The 27,066-nt window shown below is 38.7% G+C and overlaps 1 protein-coding gene across 1 annotated transcript; it reads right to left on the bottom strand.

Moving 5' to 3' along the window:
* Positions 1-654: 654 nt before the first annotated feature.
* On the bottom strand, positions 655-23,938 carry F11 (coagulation factor XI). The gene is made up of 15 exons (XM_057697843.1): positions 23,862-23,938; positions 22,967-23,022; positions 17,477-17,636; positions 16,097-16,203; positions 15,272-15,431; positions 13,932-14,041; positions 12,609-12,768; positions 10,402-10,511; positions 10,147-10,309; positions 9,949-10,055; positions 7,291-7,459; positions 5,839-6,014; positions 5,173-5,268; positions 4,442-4,581; positions 655-3,803 (listed from the first exon to the last, which is right to left on the bottom strand). Exons 2-15 carry the CDS (start codon positions 23,019-23,021, stop codon positions 3,642-3,644), a joined length of 1,875 nt encoding a protein of 624 aa, XP_057553826.1. The 5' UTR covers position 23,022; positions 23,862-23,938; the 3' UTR covers positions 655-3,641.
* Between the last annotated feature and the right edge of the window lie 3,128 nt (positions 23,939-27,066).

The following is a 27,066-nucleotide window of genomic DNA, read 5'->3' as shown; positions in this document are numbered from 1 at the left end:
GGAGAAGGGGGACCCGTGGTTAGAAGACCTGGATTTTCTAGGCTCAGCTCTCGCCCTAACTCGCAGGGTGAGCTGGGAAATGTCCCCTCACGGCCTGGGCTTCCTTTCTCTGTATATGATCACTAAAGCCTCTTTCTCCTCTAGCAGTTGTGGGTCCTCAAAATTTATGTACCAAATAGCACTTCTGTCAGGTCTCATCAAAGTACAACAGCACTTTGGTGAAGGCAAAGAATCAAAAGGAATAGATTGAATAGACACTAGAGCAACTTTGAACTTGACATTCTGATCCTTGAACATAGGATGTTAACAGCCACCCATCACATCTCAGATTCCTCATTTTATTTCTCATTTACGAAGAAGAATCTGAATAAAGAAAAGTTAACTTTCAAGTCGGAAGAATAGTCCTATCTTCACTGCTGCCATTTTACAAACGTGTTGAAATATATGCGATGCAGAAATAGCATTTAAAAACATCTTTATTAATCCTTCCTTCAACTGAGTGACGTCATGATTTGACAAACTTATCTAGATCCACAAGTCAAATATCGATTTGTTCAACTATATAGATATTTCCGAGGAAGGAAAATTGTTTTCTTGATTTCTCTTTGCTGCTCTCCCATCCTTGTAATGGTGATAATTATTTTAAGTGGTGGCAGCAGAGACTTAGAAAAACCCTGTATTTGTGGTTGATACTGTTTTCCATGTAGTGACAAAGGTTTTGTATTCTTCTTTAAGGTAACTTCTCAACCAAGGTCACGACTGACACTAAACTGTTTATTTGACAATGTGCAAGCATTGATAGGTACCCACAAATCCTCACAGGATATGGAAATTTTTGCCTGGGTACAGCACAGTGTCCTTTGAAAGTTTCTTGTGGTTACAAAGTGTGCACACGTTCCCCGGGAGTGTTGGGTGCAGTGGGGAACCTGCTGATAAAAGATTAATGCTGACATCTCTTTAGAAGCAGCAAGTAAAACAAACACATGCACACACAGTCATAATCTCCACCTGGGAATCCCCCCAGGTACTACTACATCTGTGATTAAATTGTCTGATCCTCAAGGGCAAAAGGGAGAGAACTCTTTCCTGAATATCTGTTCTGTGCCCGTTGCTGCAGGGGGCCCTTTGAATATAGTCTCTTCTTGGAAAGTCTGAATTAAATGCATAATGACAATAATTTCTATACTACATGGAGCACATATTTTTATACCTTTGGGTGGGCACTTAATCCAATACGACTGGTGTCCTTATAAGAAGAGGGGGACACAGGAGACGAGGCCATGTGAAGATGGGGCAGAGATCAGAGTGATGCTGTCACAAGGAGGGCCTGGGGCTACCGGAGCTGGAAGAGGCCAGGGAGGACCCTCCCCTGGGGGCCTCAGAGGAAGCACGGCCCCACTGACAACCTGATTTCAGGCTTCCAGCCTTCAGACTGTGGGAGAGAGAATTTCTGCTGTTTTCAAGCATTCGGTTTGTGGCGATTTGTTCTGGAAACCCTAGGAAACCAAAAGTGCATCTGAAGGTAAGGGATCATCAGGAGATGCAGTGAGGCTGAGTGAGTGTTAGGTGTTGTGGTTATCAGAAATACTCCTTTTCATTCTCTCTCTCTCCCTCTCTCTCTCTCTCACACACACACACACACACACACACACACACACACACACACACGTACATTCCTAATTGAAAAATTTCTCGGAAGAGTTCATTTCAGTTCGTGGACGGCCTGGGGAAGGACAGAAGGAAAGAGGGCAGCTTGCCCCGCTCTGATGAATGAGCACCGTGTATGCATCCCGTGAGGGAAATGGGTTGGATGTCGGGAGAGGCCCCCAGAGAAGCCCTCCCCGGGTACCTGGCGGCCTCAGGACATCTCGTGGAGAGGCAGGCTGAGCAAGGAAACCACCACCTCAACAGAGCACCACCCTTCGCGGCTGCTGGAGCCTCAGGGCAGCGGGTAAATTCTCTAACTGTGAACGTTGAAGATATTAACCAGAATGTGGAAAATTCTTTCACACAAGGTCAGGGAAGGGCCCATTCTGACCCAGACTGAGGGAGGGTGTGGGAAAAGCCCACAAGAAAGGAACACAAGAGGACAAGGCAGGACTCAGAGGATGAAGGGAGAGATGGGTCCGAGCAGGACCAGCTGGGGACATGCCTCTTCGTCAACATGGATCAAAGTTTCCCTGAGTCTTTAATGAGGCAGGACAAACCAAGGTCTTCATGCCTTTCCAGTCTTTTTTATTTTGGAGGTTTTCTTTGTTTGTTTCTTTGTTTGCTTTTTTTTAAATTGTGTCTCCCTTAGACACATTCCTCTTTACCCCAGTCTCTGAACATGCCCCAAACTCTCTCCTTCCTTAACTTCTCATAGAACCCTGTGCATCCCTCTCATTTCCATTAAAAATCATACATGTTATACATGTGTGATTAGTGTATTTTGTGGCTCCTGCTAACTAGACCGCAAGCTTCGTGAAGGTAGGGGTATATTTATCGACTCACCCCGTATCTCCCCAGCTCCATCTGCTCCATAAATACTGTGCGTATTGGATTGAAAATTGACACAGGTCGTTGACATGGGTTGAAAACTGGTGGAGACGCTGCTAATTCTAGATTGCCCAATAACGTCAGAAACGGGCACCGGGTAAATATTTGCGCTACAGGGAACACAACACCCCAGGAGCCAGAAGACAGGGAGCTGCTTTGAAGATGATGAAGATGCTACTGTAACCATCCATTTGTTCCCAGATTGTTTTCCCCTGCAGTTGGATGTCCTTTACTTTGATTTCTGGCCAATACATTTACCATCTATAAATGTAGATTTGTAAACCCACACTCACAGAGGCAGCTTATCTTAGGAAGTCTTTAGCTTACTCCTCATCTTCATCAGCCCTCCCCTACCCAGAACTATGCCAAATAAATATGAAATCTACGCACCTATAGTTTTCTAAGTAAGAACATCTTTAAGATTCATCCCCTAAGATCCCGCATTCAGGTGAACTGCTGTTTTTAATCCTTTCCCTTATAGAAATTCTGGAGTCCACATTCACACTCACTCATAGCTTGTCTCTACCCAAACTAATTTTTTTTTAAATATCTAAAAATGAAATGACAAGAATTCTTGATTATTCTGAAAACCTGCCATCGAATTCAGTCAAGTTCTTTCTTTTGAAAAGAGATGTGTTCATGCACGCAGAGCACAGACTCTTGCAATTTGATGGTGACTGCCCTTATTTCCATTTTCTCCGGTTCCCAATTTTCATCTCACAGATCTTTTTACAGTGGTTTCTGAGAGCAGTTCTACCCGATCCTTTGGTGCCACTACTTGATTTTTTTCTGGTCTATCTGGCTATGTTTTCATCTTCAAATATCTTCATCTTTAGAGCATTCCTTTGGCTCAGGAAAGGTGTAACCAACAAGGAGGAGACTGGGTGCTGATCACCCTCTGGTGGTGGTGGAACGGGGAGTTTGAGAAGGACAGTTTGGGTGTGTTCTTATCAATTCCAAGCCCCTTCAATCTGTTACAGTCTCAGAATAGTAGCCTGTGGAGGAAAGTGATAGCGCAGTGTCTTCTTTGGTGAAATCCAAACCCCCTTCCAGGCAATAGTCTGTCTTCCCCTCCTGGGAGTCCAATGGCATCTGGGGACTCTTCAAGCTGCTTGCGTTTTCTCCAAAATCCAGTCCACGTACTCAACCACGTTGGTGTAAATACCTGGCCGCTCCCTTTGGCCGCAGCCTTCACCCCAACTTGTAATACCTACCAAATGCCACACCTCGTTGTGTTTACAGGACAAGGGGCCCCCCGAATCTCCCTATAACAAACAGAGAAAAGAAAAGGCCCACAGGTCAGTTCAGACACTTCTCAACGTAAATACATTTTTCTCACAGTGATTTTGCCTAAAATTCTGTCTTAGCCCTTTAATAAACTTCAAAGAACCAGATTTCTTTTTATTTCCCCTAGTCTACCCACAGCAGATTTCAGGGTAAGGAAAACAAATCCACTGTGTTCCCTGCTCACTGATAGAAGACTGCTTTAAAAATACATTAGGGTCTTCCCTGGTGGCGCAGTGGTTAAGAATCCTTCTGCCAATGCAGGGGACTCGGGTTCAATCCCTGGTTGCGGAAGATCCCACATGCCATGGAGCAGCTAAGCCCATGCACCACGACTACTGAGCCTGCACGCTAGAACCCACAACTATTGAGCCCACGTGTTGCAACTACTGAAGCCTGCGTGCCTAGAGCCCATGCTCTGCAACAAGAGAAGCCACCATAATGAGGAGTCCATGCACCGCAACAAAGAGTAACCCCTGCTCACCACAACTAGAGAAAGTCCGCACTCCACAATGAAGACGCAACGCAGTAAATAAATAAATAAATAAATAAATAAAAATTTAAAAATGCATTAAACATTCTAATTTGAGTATATTCAATTGGCTGAGAACACAGTTACCTTACAGGCATCCTTCCCTCCTTCTTTGTAGCCTGCACAGACCATCTTATTGGTTATTTTATGCCCTCTGTATCCTGCCTGGCATTCTTCATTTGTCACCAAGGGTACCTTGGCTTTCTGGAGAGTATTTTGTATTTTGTCTGAAAAAAATTTTTGGTTTGTTGATGGAACAACCACATATATATAATATAAATATACATGTAAATATAAGTATATTATTTAAAATCAAAACCATACCTATCTAAAAGTCTAGAAGGAAAAAAAATGCTAGGTTTATCTCATAGACCTTTTATAATTACAGAGTGTAGAGAAGATGTTATTCTCACTGTTGTGAGTACCATTTTGTTAATGTTAATTAAGTTCAAAATTAATTATGGCGCTAACTGGAATTACTTCCCAAAGAAAATAATCGGATAACAGGCTAAGACATTTACTGAAAAGTGCTAGGTTTCGAATTAAACTTCATTAAAAATAATGAGCCTTTAAAGGGATGGTCATATTTAAAGTTTCCAGTCAAAGAGGTGAGGTATCATCTTCACTTGGGTGATTTTGTATTTCCATCTTTGTTGATATGCTTTCTGCAATTGAATCATGTTATTATTTTACTCTCATTTTAGCTGCATGACTTGATATAGCAGAAATGGTTATGATGAAATGGTGTCCTGTATCTTTAGCTGGTGTCCTTACATTTTTAGATGTACCTTTCCACACAAAGGAACATCATTTCTTACCTCTCAATTTTTGGTACCCCCATCCAGTCACCCAGCACTCAGTATACATCACATTTCTATCTCCTTTGGAAGGTAGGCATATGGGTCTTTGAGAATCTAAATTTTAAAAATCACAGTTTAGGTATCAGAAACAAAATACATCTTCTTTCTCAGGGAAGACTCTCTTCTTTCACGTTCTATTATTGAGTATATTCTCTATTTATTATATTCGGGGTCTCTTGCCTCCTTGTCATACATTTTCATCCCTCATGTTCAGCGTTATCCATCACACACCCCAGGATGAGGGAAAAGAGAGACAAGCCACAGCCCTCTCCTCTAACTCCGTCACTCTTACGAGGCCTGTGACCCTGTAGAAATTGCTTCATTGTTCTGACATGTAATCTTTTCTTCCTTAAAAGGGAAATATAAATCATCTTTAATATTCTAGTATATTATAAAGTTATGTCATTGTGTGCATCTGAAGAAGCCTGGAGAAAACTTACCATTTCACCCACACCCCAAAATAAGATGCAAGTCATTGGGAAAGCATGTCAGTTTGCAGTCCCTCCCCCTTTCATGATAACAACACATGGAGAGATTGCCAGGCTTGGGCCATGAATCTGGGAGTGTGAAACATCGTGTCTACGTCATCACTGCAGACAATTTTCTGTCAAAAATTTTCCGTACCTGTGTAATTCATTGTTGTTTCAAGTTTCAACAAGGCAATATCATATCCACTTTCTGCCATTTCATATTGATCATGAATTATTATTTCTTGAACCCCAAAGAAAGATGTATCCGCTTTTATTTCTGTTTGGTTTAAAAAGCCACTATAGACACGCAAAACTTTAGGTGACTCTACCCTAAGGAGTAAGCAATTGAGGAAAAGAAAATTCCTTTACCAAATAATTCCCAAGCATTTGAAGTACTGTGCTATTTAACCGAATATTACTAACTAGCTAATATTTTCTGCCAGCGGTGGGCTTTTAGGCAGAAAGAAGTGATTTTTATGCTAAGATTTTTCAGCCCCATATTTCTCCTATATGGAAGGTCCTAGGCTATCATTTGCCTTATATTAAACACACAAAAGTCAATAAATACTTTTTCCGCCTTTCAACACACGCGCGCGCGCACACACACACACACGAAGAGTTCTGCGTTTTAGTTTCAATGCTGGTGTTGATTGGCTGTGACCCTGAGAAATTCTCTTGGACTTTCTGGGACTCCATTTTCCCCTATGTAAAAGGTAAAGGAGACTATTAACCTCAAATGATTCTTTGAATTATAATAGGAATAAGTTGCATACTGATAAACTAACAAAAACACAAAACTGTCTCTGGCAATAACCCAGAAAATACTGAGGTGCAAAGAAGTTTAGCCAACTAAAATTCCCTGGGATACATACACGCTACATGCTCTCCTGATGGGTCTTTATGTTTGGCCAATATTGAAATTGACTTAAGTAGGGAATCCAATTTGATGGTGTATAATAAATTCTTTCTGTGTCTGGAAACACAGTGCAAGATAGAGAGAGAGAGAGAGAGAGAGAGAGAGAGAGATGGGAGATGTAGGGAGGGAGAAAGGGAGAGCGCAGAGAGAGAGAGATGGAGGGAGGGAGAAAGAGGAGAGAGAGAGAAAGAAAAGAAGGAGGAGGAGGAGGAGGGGAGGGGGAGGGGGATGGACAGGGAGGAGGAGGAGGAGGAGAAGAGTAAGAAAAAGAAGGAGGAGGAGGAGGTAGAGGTGGCAGGGAGAGGGAGAAGAAGAGGGAGAATAAATGGGAAATTAGTTTCAGGGAGCAGGAAATTCTCCTTGAGTTTAGTTCTGGACCCAATGCCCAGGACAGTGCACAGAAAGCGATATGCTCTTAATCGGAAATAACCAGAACTTCCCTGGGGATGTGCATGCATTTAATTGGGAAAGTGGAATATTATGGAGTCAAACAGCCATGTTCCTTCACCTGTTCTGATGCTGGTAGAACACGAGAGGGTCTTCCTTTTTGCTTTTTTTTTCCCACTAAAGACAGAACATTAATTTAGCAAATAGGATAATTTACATCTTTTAGAATGTACTAAAACACTAGGGATAGATTTAATATATGTATGAACATGGTGTGTGAGTAAAAACAGCAATGGTACTGACTCTTTGAAACAATGAGCAGCTGTTAATATCCACTGGTTTCCGATGATGGAGCCTCCACACAGGTGTCTCTGGGTGGGTGACGTGGTGTGCAAAGTTACCTGCCACGGCCACTCTCCAAGAACAGACTTGGTTCCTCCAACGATTCTGGGCTTGATTTTCGTTGTACATGCTGCAACAGAAGGATTGCAATGAGCTGGTTCCTAAATCTTCAATTTCCATCAGTAGTTATGTTCTTTCAGGAAAGAAAACCTTCCCTGGATTCAATAATTTACCATGACCTTGACTTAAAGACACTTTAGAATCAAGCTGGCAAAGCACAATGTGCACATAAAAACTGAATGAGTGAGTCACCTTGTAAACGCACATCCCCAAGTAATGCCTCATCTGGGATGCAAGGCAGTCTTACCCTCCATCAAGTGCTAACCCCAATGGTTCTCTTAAAGCAATAGGTGCTCAAGTGTGGCCCCTGACCAATGGCATCACTGGGGAATTTGTTAGAAATGCAAATTCTTGAGCCCCCACCCCAGACCAAGGGAATCAGAAATTCTGGCAGCGGACCCCACTCATCTGAGTTCTAATCTGCCCCGCGAACATTCAAGAACTACTGTTACAAAGAACAGTTCAGCACCTGCCACTCAGTTTGCAGCCTTTGTCCAGTTCCTCCCCATCCCCTTCCATTCCAGCTGCCCTTTGGTCCCAGGCACTGCGGCTCCACCCACATGCAAACCTGGCTGCTCTTCTGTTTGTGAGTTGCTTCTGCCCTTTGGTCTTGTTGACAGACTGGTCAACCCTTGATGTTTCCAAGGACTTTGATTCAAACTCACCCCTCTGTTTCTTTCTTGTCTTAGAAAATGAATAGATCCTCAGTAGCTAAAATATATTAAGGACAACTAAATAAAGGCTTTATTAAGATGAGTTATAGGTCTTGGTGTTCGTTCTATTTGGTTTCTCAGTTCAAACGAAATGCTGCAAACACCTGTGTTTAGCCTTACTTTTTGTGTTAAGAGATTACTCTGTATCTTCACAAAGTTAAGTTATAGTGTAGACCAATGACAGTACAAGATACGAGAAACATCTCAGTTCAGTTAGATATTCCCTCTTATACTAGGGTATTATTTTACCTAATATAATGTAGCAAAACCTAATTATCTAGTTTCACTTATTTCAGAAGGTGCACTAAAAAGACATAAGATTTTAGTTTCCTTTACCTTATCTTTTCTTCTTTAGCTATCAATCTACACCTGACTCATTCTGTAACCTCTAGAGACGATTCTTTAGAAAAGAACGTAATGAAAGAAGGAGGGTGGAGAATGTATTCTGTAATTAAAGGTATAAGTGCTGTTTCCCATTTTTTAAACTATGTCAACATCGCTAACAACAAAATCTGCTGCATCCTTTCTATTGCTTGGTAGTACCAAGACAACAGAGTGATTGTAAATGCTCCTTCTTGTTGTAGGTAAATTTATTGTAAGAAAAACAGAGGATGTGTGAGATACAACTCAATTGACTCTCTTTTGAAAGAAGCTAGAGCTATCCGAAGGTTCCCATCAGAGTCCCTCTAAACTCTAGGAAGGCAGAATTTCCCAGCTAGGATAGTCGTATTAGACACAATATACAGCAATATTGTATGTTCTATTATACAAAACAAGTATTCAGAAGTTAAGGATTTATTCACCTCTCAGTAGAGCCAATATTTCTAACACAGAAGATTTTCATACTTGGAAATCTACTACAAAGCATAATTGTCACTTCTGTTTCACTCATTAAATCTCAGTTGCAACTTAATTTATACTGCATTATAACATTGGGCAGTAAGCAATAAAAGTCTAAAAACACGTAGAGTATGTAAATTAGTGAACACTAAAGTCATAATAGGGTATTATGATAATTGAGGGAGGATGTGTGTGTGAGCCTCTTTCCCGTTTCATCCCTTACACAGTGTTGTTTGCCTCCAAACCATCTTTTGTTACTATGCTCAGAAAGTGGCCACTGGAATGGAAGCACTGCTGATCTGATGTGTATGATAATTTTTATGTTATTATAAGTCTTGTTTAATATAGACAATCTTTTATTTCCACCCTACCATACTCATTGTTATAAATTAATAAGGTTTTACTGTAATTTTGCTAATATTCATAAATACGCAGAACACTTGCAGGAAATCTAAAGACCCTGGAGAAGGAGTCACTTGAGTATTTCTTGCATAGGTATGTAATTTTCCAAACATATGATGATTATTTATATTTAAATTAAAGATCAAGTAACAGCCAATAGAAAGAAAATGACTAATCTGATTAACCAAGATGCAGATTATTTCAATTATAAAGGATAATAATAAAGATTATTGACCTTGGTAACAACAATCAGACATAAAAATGCTGGCTGAGCCTGAGTCTCACTGGGAAATACCAGTTATATAAATGCACCAAATTATAACACATATTCAATGAATGCCAGGCAACGCAGAGTTTAGTCAAAGCCCAATATTTACCTTTAAAATAGGACAGCCTGAGTGATAATGGTGAAAATAAATTTCCTTTAAGTTCATTACTTTACTAATTTCCTCCCCTCTGTGGCTACTATTGACTCTCTTAGTCATGACATCCTTGGTATAAAATAACTCCTTCAAGTGTATTTTTTCAAGGGACACACACTCACCATTATCCATCTTACATAACCTTAATGTATATCCCGAGATGCTTCCTCTCCCAGGAAGTATTTTAGTTGGAGATCCATTTGAAGAAAGTTTTAAGTAGCATTTACCCCTGCAGGTTGGAAACAAAATGGTATAAACATAATGCCCCCTCTCCAACGAGATGGGGCGGGAGCATCTGTGGAACTCGTCATACGTCTTACTTCCCTCCGTTGCAAGACTCTTGAGATGGCGAATAGGTGAAAAATTGGCAACGGATGCTGTTGGTACATGTTTTCTGGCAGGCCTCGTGCCCGTCCATGTCCACAATGTCTAGTTCTTCTCCCAAGAATTCAGTGTCACGGTAGAATGAAGAATGGCAGAACACTAGACAGCAAGGCATGTATCAGATGAGAGACGTGAAACACTAGCTCACATTTGTTGATTCTCAATGAGGAGAAAGAGGTTTCATGGTTTACCTGGGACACTGTGCCGGCAGTTTTGTAGACTAAAACCAGAAAGAGCTTTGTTCTTTCTAATGCGTGTGCTTGGCAATCCGCTTATAGATGTTTTAAGTAGACACAGATTTCTAACAGTAAAAAAGGGAAACATATAGATGTCATATAAAACATATCAGAGGGGAAGACATTTTCACAGCACATATAGAAGTCAGCTGCTGTTGGCATGTAATAGGGAAGGTGTCCTCATTTTGAAAGTACTCTTCATAAATCAGTGAGTCAGACTCCATGATCCATAGGTTGTAGACAAGTTTTCCAAACTGCCTCTAAGTTTTCTGAGCTTGCTCTATTCAACCTCACTGTGCCTAGCACCATCCTTTTTTACTTCCTTTCCCTCAACTCTCATAGACTATCTCAACAATTCAAGAATTTTCATGCTACCTAGAAATCTGCTACCCAAAGTTGCTGTAGGCTTAGGGATAAGCGAAATCCACCATGGGCTCCACACCCAGATAGCATCTTTCTGGGAGGAAGTAACTTTCCCTAATTCGCACAAAATCACAGTCTGGAGCAGTGCAGTCCAACAGAATTTTCTGCAATGAAGTAAATATTCCACATCTATGCCAGCCAATACAATAGCCACCGGCCAGCCATATGCTGAGTCCTTGTAATGTGGCTAATACAGCTGAGGAAATGAATATTTAGTTTTATTTAATATTCATTAAATTTAAGAAGCCAGGTCTTAGCTTGTAGCACCCATGGTCCTCTCTCACCCTGTAATGCGGATTAAATGTGTTGCTCCTCTTATAGGTATTGATTGGGAATTTTATAAAAGGAATAAAAAAGAAAAAGAGCAGTGATTAAGACACAATAACACATTTCAAAGGCATCTTTCTAAGTTCTGAAACTCGCAGTGCCTCAAGGCTCAATCTTTGACCTCCTTACTTCTCTGATTGCATTCAATTTTTGATGACCTCACCAGTTTCAATGGCATTAATTACCAGCTTTATCCTGGTGATACCTAAACACAGATCTAAACGTAAACCTCTCTTCTTAATTCCAGACTTCTCTTTCTAATCACCAATTCAATATTTCTCTCTGAATGGCTACCAGGCACAGATTCCTTCTTGAAATCATCTCTGTAGGAAATCTTCCCCCACCTCTTCATTGGCATTTCCATCCTTCCAATTTTCTTGGGCCAAAAATCTTGGAGCTATCACTGACTCTCCCCTTCACAGCCAGCATTCAATCCATCAGCAAATCTTATTGGCCCTATATTGATAATATATTCCAATCTGATCACTTTTCTTTTACTTCCACTCTGGCCCAAGCAGTGCACAGTTTTTATCTACCGAGTTTACTAACCCTGCATGTAGAACCATGTTGAGAAAATGAAAGTAACAGATATATTCTCATGTGACAAACCTAGTATTGAATCCTTCTGGAATTACATCCTTACTTGATTAAAAAACAAAACAAAACCGTCTTTCTTGATAAACAGGAACTCAGAGGCTTACTATGGCTGGATAGCTCTGGGGGACACTCTCCCCAACAATGACCAGCCATGTCAAGCAAATGACAAGGGCTCTGAGAATTCAGATTCAGATAATACATGCGGTCCAGATTCTTTAGCCAACAATCTTAAGGTTTCCTCTCCTTCTAGTGAGTTTTGTTAGTGAGGGACAGCGACCCCAGCAAACATCCCCTTGATGATCATAGCAATTTCCTGTGCTTCTTTATGGTTTCCTGTGTTAATACCTATCAGTAGGGAAACAGGGTCTAAATTCTCAAACCTTCCTCCACCGTTACCCAGGATTCTGTTGAAGAAGGCCGTCGTTTCCACCCCTCTGCACTTTGGATTTGACGGGTCACTGATAGTTCCAGCTCTTTCTGCTCCAGGTTCAATGATATTAAACCAGGCATCGGACTAAGATGCCTCTCAGTGACCATCCTTACTTTCTTCCTTCCATTCAGAGCTGGCACCTCTCCCGCTACTGAAGGCAGAGACCTCCCTAACCTGAAGAAAAGCAGGAGTCCTGGGGAACGCTGGATATGCAGTCAGTAGGTGGAGAATGGAAAGAAAGAGGAGCTAGGAATTCTTCTTTGCAACTTTTGCTTATCCTAGACAGACATTTAGATACAATTTGTAGTTGCTCAGAATTTTTAATGGTGGGTTTTGACCAACTGTTTTAAAAGATAGCACATGACACGTCATCTTAGCGCCTTACCTTTCAGATGCTGTTGGCCATTCTTGAGAAAAGAAGGTGAAAAACAAACAACTGGGATGGTGAGTACAAATGCTGCGACAGACAAAGGCATCTGGAGCCATGACAGTGTCAATGTTACTGTCTGCAAACATTGTTCCAGGGAAAATATCCCTAATACAAGCTGTGCAACAAAAGAAGCCATACGTAGAAAGTCAGTTCGCCAGTAGCATCGGTAAAGGTAAAATCCCACTCGTGGTATTTGTAAACGCCATATAAAAAGTCTGTTGGGGGATGAGGGAGGGGTGAACAGGCAGCACATAGAGGAATTTTAAAGCAGTGAAAATATTCTGAATGATACTCTAATGATGGAAGCATGCCATTATGTATTTGTTCAAACCCGTACAATGTACAAACTCTGAGTGAATCGTAATGTAAACTATGGACTTTGGGTGATTATATGTCACTGAAGGTTCATCGATTGTAACCAATGTACTATCTAGTGGGGGTTGTTGGTAATAGAGGAGGCTGTGCATGTGTCTGGACTGGGGGTATATGGGAAATCTCTATCCCGTCCCATCAATTTTGCTGCGAACCTAAAATTACGCTAAAGAAACATGGTCTTAATAATAATCTTTGAAAGTTAGTTTATCCCAAAATCTTTTACATTTTTAAAAATAGGATAACTGAAGTGAGTTTTTTTTTAAGGCTCAGGGAAGTTTAATACCTGATCCAAGGATACACAGCAAACAAGCAACAGAGTTGGATGAATTATATATGTCTACATTATATTTTAATCATCATTTCAATGATTGCTTCTCTGTGGTGGATTGCTTCAGTGTGAGGCTGGATACTTTGCAGCATTTTATTTTATTTTTTTAATTTTTTTAAATATTTTTTTAAAAGTGTACAATTTGATATTTTTTTTCTTATTGGTAATGTATATATGGCAATCCCAATCTCCCGATTCATCCCCCCCATTCCCCCCCACCTCCCGCTTTCCCCACTTGGTGTCCATGTGTTTGTTCTCTACGTCTGTGTCTCTATTCCTGCCTTGCAAACCAGTTGATTTGTACCATTTTTCTATATTCCACATATATATGTTAATATGCGATATTTGTTTTTCTCTTTCTGATTCACTACTGAAGTGATTGTTTTAAGCTTTAAATTCAAATATAAGCTTTATTATTAGAACATAATGAATTTTTTCCTACGAAGAAGGTAAAAGATCATTGGGTCCATTTCATCAGTGAGCACAAATTGGAATCCTAAGTTATGCCCATCGAACACATAATCAGCACCTACTGTTTAATGGCTAAACTACCTCATTAAGAAAATAATAGTTACCCAGATTAGAAAGCGCACAGGGCTTCAAGGAGAATCCAGACAGCACTTCACTGAGCTTCGTTATGTTGGTTGGTGTCCCTGTTTGGCTGTACTTCAACAGACAAACGTTACTGAATAAAGACCAAAATGGAAAAATATCTTATGCCTCCAAATGCAAGTAAGGGAAAACATAAGATAACAAGAAATTCACATTTAGAGACGGCCTGGACATGATAGCTAAAGAATTGCTATCATGCCCAGCTAAAGTATTGATCTGAGAGGCTGGACAGCTGATTTTGAGTCCCAACTCTGCCAGGAGCTGGTGGTCCTGTGAATTTTGTCAACTTTATTTTTGCATCAGTAAAATGACAGCTTTGGATGGGTGGTGACATGAAGAGTAGAGGTGAAGGGATAGATGACTTCTCAAGCTCTTCTCAATTTTAGCATTTTAACTTTTTTATAATACCTAGCAACTCCTGATATCCTGACTTCTCTTCACATTGCATTGAATCTTAGACATAAAATATATAAAAAGGTATAGTTTGAGCTGAGCTAAAGAAAAGCCATGAAAGCTTAATTATTAATTTGAGGGTTTCATTTTCTGTTATCATTGCTTTTCTTTAAATAAAGCTTTGATGCTTTATTTCCACTCCTCTCCTTTTTGTGAATGTGTAGAGCAGAATGTTAAAATCCAAATACTAGTCATTTGAACTTTTCTTTCATTGTTGGATTTCAGATAAATGTAATTTCCTATACAAATCCAAAACATCTCAAATATTTCTTTAAAAAAAAGGTGAATGATATTTTTCCCTAAATATATTTTTTAAGAGAAAAAAAGATTAATCAATTACAGATCAGATCCTTTTATATTCTTACACAGCAGATTTATCCCTGGAATATTTCTAAAGCTGGTAGGGAGCAAGTTTAAAAAATATTTCACATAGGTTTCAGTTATTTTGTCTCAGGCGGGGAACTGTTAATTGAAATCTGAGTAGCTTTTTCTTTCTGATTCTATAGGTTCATACTGTAACATCCTTTAGGCTGAGAATGGAACTGTCAGACCATTACAACTGTTTCAAAAGTGCCAATTTAAAAATGTAGCGCTCTTTAAATTAGCTAGGAGATGGATTAAACATTTTTTATAAGCGTCATTGAAAGACAGACTGTGTACTATAAAATGAAATGCATCCAAGTTGGACTTTAAATGCATTTTCCATCAAGAAAGCTGTAAGTACTTATCATAGAATTGCCTTGTAGGAATTAAAAATAAATTTTGGCATCAAGTTGATGGAAAAAAAAATCCCATTTTGTTTTCCATCGGATAATCTAAGATCCTTGAGCTCAGTCCACAGCTCACTCACCGATGCTTTACGCTTGAAAAGTGCTCTGTGGCGAATGTAAAAAAGTGACAGTGCCTGTCGTTCGTACACCTCTCTTGGCATTCCTGAGCACTCTTGGTAATAGAGCTATTGTGGTTCATGCCCTTCATGTGTAGGCCCACATAAATCTCTTTGTTGCAAGCTGAAAATAAAATCAGAAAATATGGTTATATGCCGGTCTCTGGGGGCAAGACTGATAATTCTGTCTTAGCAACTGTCCCTCCAGACTTCCTCTTTCAACTCTTTCACCAACTTTTCTTGGAAGTCCTCTAGTTTTATTTTAATCTGCTTAATTCCTACTCTCACATGGAAAAAGTAAGAGAGTGCCAGTGTCCTTCTTGTACTGCAGCAGTATCAGACTTGTACATTTCTGCTTCAATTTTATGAACTGGCATCTCTTGTCTTCTTAACTCCACTGATGGACTGATTCATTAATTAACCTATTCAAGTATCTATTGAATATTTCACCATGAAGACAAGTGTCATCTCAACCTTTATAGCTGCTTCCTTTAAATTTGAATTAATATAGTTAATAAGGACTTTAAAACTTTAAGCTGGGAAGGAAAGGAATATAAATGAATGATGAACGGATGTAGTTAGATATAATCCTCTGAGATAAATTTTAATGAACTGTAACGGGGGGACATGCATGTATACTAGTTTTTACTCTATGTGGAAAGAACTTCATTAGCAGACTTTGTTTCCATATAGCAGGGTTTTATTTCATAGCCATAAAACCATACCTGATATAACTGCATATACACCTCACAGTAACTAATATATATCAAGTCTAGCAAGACATCTTACCACTTATTTGGTCCGAGCATTGCTTGGAAGAATATCCAGAAATTGCTCCCATCATATTCACCATTGGCAGTGTTTCTGTAACACTGTCTTTCAGGATGCAAGTAAACCTGTTTTTTAAAAAAACATTACTGGGTGAAAATCTGTGTTTTAAAAACATGGGTCTTAAAAGTCAGCCCACAGAGAATCAAAGAGAAGGAAACAAACTCCTCTATCTCGTGCCAAAACAAATATATTCTTAGCAAGACTGTGAGTTTGTTTTTCATTCCAATATCTCGACATTGAAAAGATCGCACATAATGTTCCTTCCTAACAGGAAACAACAGTGGGTGAACTATGGCCTATTGGCTAAATGCAGCTCTCTGCCTGTTTCTGTATAGTTCATGAGCTAAGAATGGTTTCTATACTTTTTAATGATTACATTTTAAATCATTAGGTAAGTATTTATATAATATCCTTGATTTTACCTCTGGACACACAAAGCCTAAAATATTTACTCTCTGCCTGTTAAGAAAAGTTTGCCAATCTCGCTATAGATTCTAGAATAGTAAATTTTATAAGTTCAGGGCACTATGTAAATACTATGACTACAGCCATAATGTACAAAGATGTTGATAACTTCACTCGGCAGTAAAGCTTTATTGTTACATTTTCAAGCTCGATATGGAAACAAAAATGGTGGGTGGAATTTCCTAAAATTTTTAAGAATATGACTATAGAGACAAAACCACCAAATGTAATTTGTGAATCTTGATAAGATTCTGGTTAATTGCTATAAAATTACACTTGGGGGACAATTGAGATGATATAAAGGGATTCTTGTTAATGTTTAATGTCTTGTGTAAGATAGTGTGTGTTGAAATATTTAGGGGTGAAGTGTTATGATGGTTTCAGATTATTTCAAATGGTTAGACATCTACACACACGTAAAAGGGAAGACAAAAATGGCAAAAAGTCTTGGGGGGAGTGATAGGAAATGACTGTACTATTCTTTCAAATTACCTTTATAAATAATGACTTTTTTCCCAATAAAATAATTGAGGGAAAGTACCAGTTTAAATAATATCAAGTGTCAATAATCAACTGAAAAGCAACGAACAAAATAACTAACGGGCATTAAAGGAGAAAGAAATCAGAGAGAAAGTATCGTTAATATTGAGACCACAAGAGAGGTTGGAAAGTCCACACTAAGGGTCATGTCTGTTTCTCCTGACCTGCCTAAACACTCCCCCTTTTTCTGTAATACTTAATATTTCAATTGAAGGAAAATACATTTTCTAATTGTTAACATTAAACTTTATAAAATGGTAGACAGCAATTTATAGTAGGTAATTGTCTGTCAAGCAAAATCTATTTCCTCTACGTAGAAAAGCAAACATTTACCACTTGGTAGGATCTTCGGATGTTTCAGCCATAAAAGTGAAGAGCAAACACCTTGGATGGTGGGTGCAGACTATTTGGCAGTACTTGGCGTTTGGCGTGAAAACAACACTAATGTCTCCTCCTTTAAAGTAGGCATCTTGGAACAGCTTGGTCACACACTCTGTGTTGTAATACATGACCGACATGTTATTTTGGATTCTAGTGGGCACATACCTAATCAGGTAATAATCTCACAAAGGCAAGTGAAGTAGGGCTACTTAACAGGAAATATGCCTGAACTTGGAAATCAGGGCAATTAACACTTTTAATTTATTGGATCAGCAGCCCCAGATAGAAAAGAAAATCACAAAATGGCACATGATGGAATGGTGCCCCTGAGTGATTGTCTTGGAGACGCGGGCGCTTTCTGAGCAACTGATTTGTTTCTCAGATCTTTACTCGTGAGGACCCCCTCCAGGTCTAGAACGGCCTCTGCTTTTCCCTTGCCCCAGCGCTTCTCTGTGTCTAAACTCCATGTGTGTATGAAACCAAGGCTCCACAGTGATCATCTTCGGGTAGCATTCGATGGCCCTGGATGTGATAACGTACTACATCACTGCCCTATTTTAAATGGACCGGTTTAATTGACCTACGACACTATGTTAGTTCCTGTCACACAACCGTGATTGAATATTTCTGTACATTTCAAAAAGGTCATCGCCAGTCTAGTTACCATCTGTCACCAGACAAAGATATTACACAATTGCTAACTATGTTCCCCACACCGCACATGTCATACCTGTGGCTCATCTATTTTGCAACTGGAAGTTTGCACCTCTTCACCTCCCTCACCTGTTTCTCTTCTCCCCTCACCCTGTCTCCCTCTGGCAGCCACCTGTTTGTTCTGTTTTTCTATGACTCTGTTTCTGTTTTGTCATGTTTATTCATTTGCTTTGTTTTTTTTTTAGGAACGAATATGGTCTTATAGGTCAATTATACTTCAAAAACAAACAAAGATCAGATTTGTGGTTATCAGAGGCGGACATTGGAGGAAAGGGGAGTTGGATGAAGTCAAAAGGTACAAACTTCAAGTTATGAGATAAGATAGTACTGGGGATGTAAGGTACAACATGATGAGTGTAATTAACACTGCTGTATGTTATATACGAAAGTTGTTAAGAAAGTAAATCCTAAGAGTTTGCATCATAAGAGAAAACTTTTTTCGATTTCTTTAATGTATCTATGTGAAATGATAGATGTTTACTAAACTTACGGTGGTAAGCACTATATAATGTGTGTAAGTAAAATCATTATGCTGTACACCTTAAACTTATACAGTGCTGTATGTCAATCATACCTCAGTAAAACTGGAAGAAAAATAAAAACCAAACAAGTAAATAAACAGGCAGGAACAGGAACTTCAGACTCTTTGAAAAATTATTGCATCCCCTTCCACTGAAACCATAAGTAAGTTAAAAATACAAACAAAGCTAAATTGCACAAAATTAAAATTTTCTTCTGTTTCTAGAAAGAGATATAAAATATTCCAGATTGTGGATTTTTAGGTCATTATTACTTAGTCACTGAATAAAAGTGTAGTAGTTTTTAATCTTGGTATATTTTTATTGACAAATACTACAATATAACTCTTGGTCTTAATATAAAAATAAATATATAACAAAAAAAATATTTGGGCAGAATAAAATATCACTCAAATTTATTGTAGCAAAAATAAAATAAAGTTAAAAATAACTAATTCTTATTACAGTAATAACCAACATACCAATAAATATATGGAAAAGTATACAAATAAAAAAACAGTAGAAATTATCACTAGAGGCTTATAGGATTATGTAATCCATGGACTTAAATGCAGGGAAATTTCATCTTTATTTTCATTAACTTCTAACTCAAATGTGGCATCTCTTTCCGTTATTAATGTAAGAACAAACTGCAGTAGTGTTCACAGTATCTGTGCCTTTGTCATAATAAAAATCACAGATTTAAAAACACTGACTTGAGGACATGGGGGAGGAAGGAGAAGCCAGGACAAAGTGAAAGAGTAGTACTGACATTTATACACTACCAAATGTAAAATAGATGGTTAGTGGGAAGCAACTGCGTAACACAGGGAGATCAACTCGATGATGGGTGGGACAGGGAGGGTGGGAGGGAGGTTCAAGAGGGAGGGCATATGGGGATACATGTATAAATACAGCTGATTCACTTTGTTGTACAGGGGAAATGGGCACAACAGTGAAAAGCTATTACACTCCAATAAAGATCAAAAGGGAAAAAAAAAATTAAAAAATTTTTAAAAAATAAATAATAAAATAATATAAAAGTTAATTTCATGTTATGTGAATTTTACCTCAATAACTTGTTTTAAAATTAAAAACAATAAAATAAAAAAAAAAAACACCGCAGTTGTAGATATCTCAAAATATCATTACTCATCACTAGTTTGATGGTAATTACTAGGCAGTTTTAGACCCACCACTAAATCTTATGACATAAAGTTTAATAAGAAGCATATCTATTTATATATATGTATTTTTTACATTTTAACTAACTATATTTAAATATAATTTCTTTGGTAATCCTATGTATTTTCACTTCATTTCTTTAAAACATTATTCTGAGGATGGAGTCCAGTTCAGTAAACTGCGAAGGGACCCACGGGAGAGGAGGGTCAAGCATCCCGCCACAGACTCTCCTCCAAACCCACCCATATGCCTTCTCTATTACCCACCTATAACCTCTGCACATAACATGATTTTCTCCCAAATTGGCAGCTCTCAAGAATGACCTGGGAGTGAACAGAAACTTCCTCCTCTCCCCAAGCTCTGTGTTGCTTCTAAGGAACCTGTACGGCAGCCTCCGTAAATGAAGGGTCTATTCGCACCGCACCTCAAAATAGTCCCATTGACCAAAGAAATCCCATGTCTTGGGGCAAAGCAAGCATGATATTTTAAAAGGTTACTTTTAAGAAGCTTATTAATGATTTGTAAATTAAACAGATTTTATATGTTTAATATAGGTGCTGTATTTCTTAAAATTTACTGCCTACTAATTGGATCATTTAATTTTACAAGGCAGATTGATTTTCAAAATCCAAACACTGCTTCTCAGTGCCAGTAAAAACTGGTTAATCTGTTTTTTGGTGAACTAAAAAGTGCTTGTTTTTGTATATTGACTTCGTATTCCAGAATTCTGGCTCATATCATTTATTGACTCAACTAATTTGTGTGTTGGTTGTTTTGGATTTTTCTAGAGACATAATAATCTTCCATGAACAATGAGAGTTTATTTCTTTCTCATCCTTTACCTTTTATTTCTTTTCTTTTCTTATTGCAGTGCCTAGGACCTCCAGTATAATGTTTAAGGTAAGTAATGGTGACTATTCTTGTCTTATTCTCAATTCCTAGGAAAAACTTTCAATATTTCACGCAAGCTTTTTGTGAAGATTTTTGGTTTAGACTTTTGTCTGTTTAAAGATATCCTTTAACAGACAAGGGAAGTCTCCTTTTACTTCCGGTTTGCTAAGAATTTTTATTGTAAGTGGAATTTTATCATATATTTTTTCTGCATGTATAAATTTTAAATTATTTTTTATTGTGGTAACATATACATCTCCAGAACTTTTTCATCTTCCCCAACTGAAAGTCTGTACCCTTTAACACTTACTCCCCATCCCTCCTCCCCGAAAACCCTGGCAACCACCATTCTACTTTCTATCGCTATGAAATTGACAACTCTATATAACTTACAAAAATAGAATCATACAGTATTTGTTGGTTTGTGACTGGCTTATTTCATTTAGCACAATAGCCTCAAAGTTCCTCCATTTTGAAGTATGTGTCAGAACTTCCTTCCTTTTTTAAGTCTGAATGATATTTCATTATTAACGTGTGCATTCCACATTTTGTTTATCCATTCATTTGTTGAGGGATACTTGAAGTGCTTCCACTCTTTGGCTATTGTGAATAATGCTGCTATGAACATATCTTTTTGAGCCTCTGCTTTAGTTTCTTTCCGGTGTACGCCTAGAAGTGATTCATCCCTTGATTTTTGAACACTAAACTAATTTTTAATTCCTGGAATAAACCCCAAATTGTCACAATGTAATCATCCTTTTTGGTTTTCTTTTAACATACTGCTGGGTTATGTTTGATAATTCTTTTGTTTCTGATCATTGCATCTAGGTTCACAAGGAAAAAAGGCCTATGATTTGTCAATATGTCATATTATCCCTGTCTCAATGTCCTTGTCAGGTTATGGTATCAGGATTACACTGACCTTATAAAACGCTTTGGAGACTGTGACCAAGTTAACTTTTCCTAATATATGTTTGTTTTTCATTTAATTAATTTCTGTTTTATTTTCTTCTGTCTAGTTTTTTTTTGCATTTAATTTGCCATTCTCTTTCCACCTTCTTAAACTGGATTCTTACATCATTAATTGTTACCGTTTCCCTATTCTAATGCATGCGTGTAAGTGTACATGCTTGATTTCAGCACCACTTCAGCTACGTCCCAAAGTTTTGATAAGTCATATTTTCATTATTACTCAACAAAGAACAAATTTTCAGGATTTGATGTAAAGTAGAGAATTCACAGCAGTGGTTAAATTACTGAAATGCATAATCTGTGTAGGAATATTTGCATTTTTGGACATTTTGGCGGACAGTTTTCAGTCCAAAACTGCTTGTGTGTGTGTGTGACATTGAACTGACTGCTTTATGGAAAATTGACTAATCAGTAAGGCAAATCAGACTTCTTTTTAATATTGCTCTCAAATATCATTTAAATGTGTGATGTAGGGCTTTCTAGGTGGCACAGTGGTTAAGAATCCGCCTGCCAATGCAGGGGACCCGGGTTCGATCCCTGCTCCAGGAAGATCCCACATGCTGTGGAGCAACTAAGCCCGTGTGCCACAACTATTGAGCCTGTGCTTTAGAGCCCATGAGCCACAACTATTGAGTCCATGTGCCACAACTACTGAAGCCCACACGCCTAGAGCCTGTACTCCACAACAAGAGAAGCCATGGCAATGAGGAGCTTGCGCACCACAATGAAGAGTAGCCCCCACTCACCGCAACTAAAGAAAGCCTGTGCACAGCAAAAAAAAAAAAGACCCAACACAGCCAATAAAAATAAATAAATAAATAAATTTATAAAAAAAATAAAATAAAAAAATAAATATGTGATGTAGATTTAGATATAAATATAGAATGGATGTGGATATAGAAATAGACATAGATTCTTACTATCATGAACAATTCCTTCACTTCAATTTCCTTCCCTGCTTTGAAAAACCCTAAAGGCTTAAGCAGAAAATAAATAAAAGGACTTTATTTCCATCCCTGGAGTAGATGGCATGGAATCCTCCCACACCTAAGGGGACAGTAGTGTGATTCTCCTCTCTGGGCTTATGCCCTCCAGTTTTCTAATCCACAAGTCAGGGAACCAAGCTATTTCCAGTCCATACTAAAGATAAAGCTCTACTTACCACCAGATACTGAGGCAAAGAAAATGAAATGTACCATTTGATATAATAAAGTCATCCTACAAAAAGAAAAATGTGCATGTGTTTAGAACATAAAATGTGAATTTGTAATTAATTTACTGACATCAGAGTTTACAAGGAATACGGAAGGAGAGGAGTAGTTAATTCAATAGTGTTCACAGAGCTCCTGTCATAAAGGTGAATTTTATCTTCCCCCAACCCTAGCACGTTCCTCAGCGTGGTCGTACGTGTGGTGGTCAACACGTTCATGGTTGGGAAAAACCAGGGAATGAGAGGGAAGGGGCCTCTCTTTCTCTCCCTTCCCTCCCTCTCCTCCACCTCCAGCTCGCTATTAATCAGACATTTCTCATGGCCATCATCTGACGCTCTCCCCATCCCAGTGTTTCCATTTTTATCTTCTCCTGTAATTCATTTCCTTTCTTTCTATCTTTTCTAAGTCTATCAAAGAAGCTATAAATGATTTTTTACTAACAAAATTTTATAATTTAAAAATTATTTTACAGATCTATTCCTAGTGTGTCTTGGTCACCTATACATGTACTTATTCCCTCAAAGCACTGACCTGACAGCTCTGTGAAAAACCTGCTGTCTGTGAGACAAATCAAGTCTTCTGATTTGTTCATACTGCTCTTGAATACCTTTTTTATTTGTAAAGTACTTGCTATTGTGTAAAAGCTATTAGTTTTCTTCCATTCTGCATCTCCTCCCATATTGCTTATGGATATTAACTAAAAACCTCCAAAATGTTAAATCAGACACATTGTAAAAATCAATCGTCTATTGTAAAAAAAAAATTTTAACCCCATGGTACAATAGAAAAAGGCACTTCAAGGAATAACTGCTTAAGGCAAATCTTAAATAATTTTTGAAATCATACCTGAAACTTCTTGTTTGCTGCAATTCTTAATAAGAATGTCTTTCTTTTTCCAAAATGATTTCCATCCTCCTCTAAATGAGTTTTTGCAGGTAATGTTCACTTAACTTTAATATTTACTTTTAACGGGTTCCCAGTGTGATGTAACATCATCTCTTTGTACAGCATGCCTGTGAAAGTCCTTAAAAATCTTTGCATATCAAGCACATACCTTGGTAGAGGTGCTGGCTTTTTCAATGCATTAATTATTTTCTTTCATTTTACTGTGTATTTAAACAAGTGACACACCGAGAGGCTTAGAGAACTTGAATTTGCCCTTGTGCCTTAGCAGTTGGCAATTAGGATGCCTGCTGGCCAAAGCTGCACTCAACCACACTTTCAAATAGCAACTGTTAATCATTAATTCCAAGCTAACTTGAGTCTCACCATCTGAAAAGAAGACAAGGGAAGTCAGATGGACTTACTGATGCTCAGAATAATAAAGAAACAAAACTCAGCTGTTCAGCGGTTGCAGAGTGGGAAGGATGTAAGGAACCGATTGTAGATGCCCTGCTCTTCTGCAATCACATTTTCCATTTATACAGTGTTACCTCCTCAGAGGCCTAGGAACATAGGATTCGCTCTAATGAGCCCAGCTCTTTTTTATCCCACTTGCGAACATTGAAAGTCTGTAGACTTTAAAATTCTTTCGAAAAATGGAAAAATATGGTACTCTCATAGCTTTGTTTAGATCTCAGCGCACTGAGACACCAATGGAGAGCTAAGAATTGACTGTCTAGCTGTTGAGTAACAAGAAATCAAAACACAACAGGTCAGTTCCCTTTGTCCCTAAGGGCATCTCCTGGTGGTAGGACTTGTTGCAGTTCATAGAGATGAAAGCTCGTGAAATATTTTGTGGGGCTTCGCTTAATTTTATTTCTGTTCAGAGCCTTCCCGTGGATGTTGAAGAAGGGCTGAAAGCTCTGTGGAAGTCAAGATGCTGCATGTCCTCTGTTACCCAGATCTATTCATTCGTTTATTAGTCGTGTAACTTAAGCAGAAATTAGACTCTTGCACTTAACTAGCTACGTGTGCTTCCCTGGCCAAGCTGCTTTCTCTCTCCAAACTTCAGGTCCTCACTCAGAACATTAAACACTAACTAGCTCTAAGGCTTTCTTTGTGGTCTCCTGGAAACCTAAAAGAAATAAAAAATTTAAAAACCTTGCTGAGTATGTCTGATTTAAATAAACTTTTCTCTAAAATTTAGATGTTTTACAAAGATGCTGTGGTTCAGAGAAGACCTCTAATCTTCCACAGAGAAGCAAAACGAGATCTTGGGTTTACAAATGGAGTCCTGATTTTTAAAAAAATATTCTGAAGACAAAGAGAGGAATAAAAGGACGAGTCTGTCCGCATTTGAGATCCTGCTAAATTATGGGTGCCAAAGGAAATACTGCAGGCAGGACTGCTGATATGAGTGTGATCTTCCAAACCTAGAAAATGTTGCCAGTTTACCTGGAGTATTTCAACATTTGGAGACAGAGAGAAACAATCTCATTTTATGTCTATCATAATACACTGCCGATATCGGAATGGTGTCTGAAGGTGTAGAATACGCAGCGCCTGGTGGCCAAATGCCTACATAGAAAGATGACCCAAGATTAGGAACACTGGATGGTCCTTTCAAAGCTCTTACAGGAAGGGACATATGGGGGAAAAGAGAGAATTTACTGAAGCAGGCAATGAGGAAAAGGTATATTTGAAGCTGAGCCCCATACAGGCGAGTTGGAGACTTTCTGAGAAGGAGAGAGAAGCCAGCATTTTTGTTCCCTAGGGCAGAAAGTTAAGGGGCATTTGACCTTAGAAGTCGTCTTTATGCAAAATGCTAAGGAACTGTTGTAACATTCTATCTGGAACGCATTTTTATTTGATCCGTTACCCATGTTTTCTGACCTGAACGCATTTTTATTTGATCCGTTACCCATGTTTTCTGACCTATCTTAGAATAAAGAGTCCTTAGTTGCTTTCTTGAGTTTCCCATTTAAAAGTGCATTCCAGGGAATTCCCTGGTGGTCCAGTGGTTAAGACTCCATGCTTCCAGTGTAGGGGGTGTGGGTTTGATCCCTGGTCGGGGAACTACGATCCCATGCGAGTCGGCCAAAAATAAATAAATAAAATAAAAATAATAGTACATTCCAGCTACACAAAAAGCATGTATGTATAATGTACTGTTGGGTTGTTGTTGTTTTTTTTTTTTTTTTATGAAGCTTGAACATAGACTAGTAAATTTATGCCAAGAAAGCTTTCTGGGGAAAACTGATACGTGAAATTATGTAAGGTCCTTATATCCTTGTATTGTTTACTCCGTGAAACCCCATCTCTATCCTAAAGCCTCATTACAAAGATTATAATGATAACCCTCCAACTCTATTGAGAGAAACAAAAAGACTCTGAGAGCTATACTTCATTGGGAAACCAAATAATATTTTCCTAAATTTGGTCTAGCTAGTTAGTGAAATCTCTAAAGCCTTTGAAATAGCATAAGGATTCCAAAATATTTTTGTCCACTCAAATAAAAGTAGAATAAGAGTCAACTGTATAGAGACTCTTTGAAATTAAATGGACCTTCTCTACACACTGACACCAAGTATTCTAAAAATTATTTTCAACTAATGCATTGCAGTTTAGAATTCTAATGGTGACTACTTTTACTTTAAAGCTTTTTTTTTTTTTTGCCCCAGTGAAATAAAATGCTTTTGAAGCTTAATGAAAATGCAGAATCACTGGACAAAATCTCAGGAAGAATCCAGAACTTAGTCTACAGAGACCCAAGAGCAAGTCCGAAGTGGGGATCACTGGTGAGGTAAAATCCTCTGTGTGGGACAGGGAAAGCCACACAAGTGTGCTGGTGACCCTTCTCGGTCACAGCCATGGTGGGCTTTCTCTTGGAGCTCCTGCTTTCTTTTTTTTTAACTTTATTTATTTAATTTGTTGCTGTGCGTGGGCTTTCTTTTGTTGCGGTGAGTGGGGGCTCCTCTTCGTTGTGGTGCACGGGCTCCTCATGGCCGTGGCTTCTCTTGTTGTGGAGCATGGGCTCTAGGCGCATGGGTTTCAGTAGTTGCAGCACATGGGCTCAGTAGTTGTGGCTCACGGGCTCGAAAGCACAGGCTCAATAGTTGTGGCGCACGGGCCTAGTTGCTCCGTGGCATGTGGGATCTTCCTGGAGCAG

Source organism: Hippopotamus amphibius, chromosome 10 (assembly GCF_030028045.1).
Source record: "Hippopotamus amphibius kiboko isolate mHipAmp2 chromosome 10, mHipAmp2.hap2, whole genome shotgun sequence".
NCBI classification, from domain to species: Eukaryota; Metazoa; Chordata; class Mammalia; order Artiodactyla; family Hippopotamidae; genus Hippopotamus; species Hippopotamus amphibius.
This window is presented reverse-complemented; position numbering and strand designations above follow the sequence as displayed.

What these genes read in the sequence shown, in the direction of transcription:
- F11 (XM_057697843.1), bottom strand. Translation starts at nt 23,021, where the DNA reads ATGACTTTATTATATCAAATGGTACATTTCATTTTCTTTGCCTCAGTA. An exon ending in TGGCCAACAGCATCTGAAAG is followed by an intron (nt 10,512 to 12,608) that starts GTAAGGCGCTAA and finishes TTTTACTGTTAG; the next exon opens with AAATCTGTGTCTACTTAAAA. An exon ending in GCTGCTCATTGTTTCAAAGA is followed by an intron (nt 6,015 to 7,290) that starts GTCAGTACCATT and finishes CTTACTCCTTAG; the next exon opens with GGTAGAGTCACCTAAAGTTT.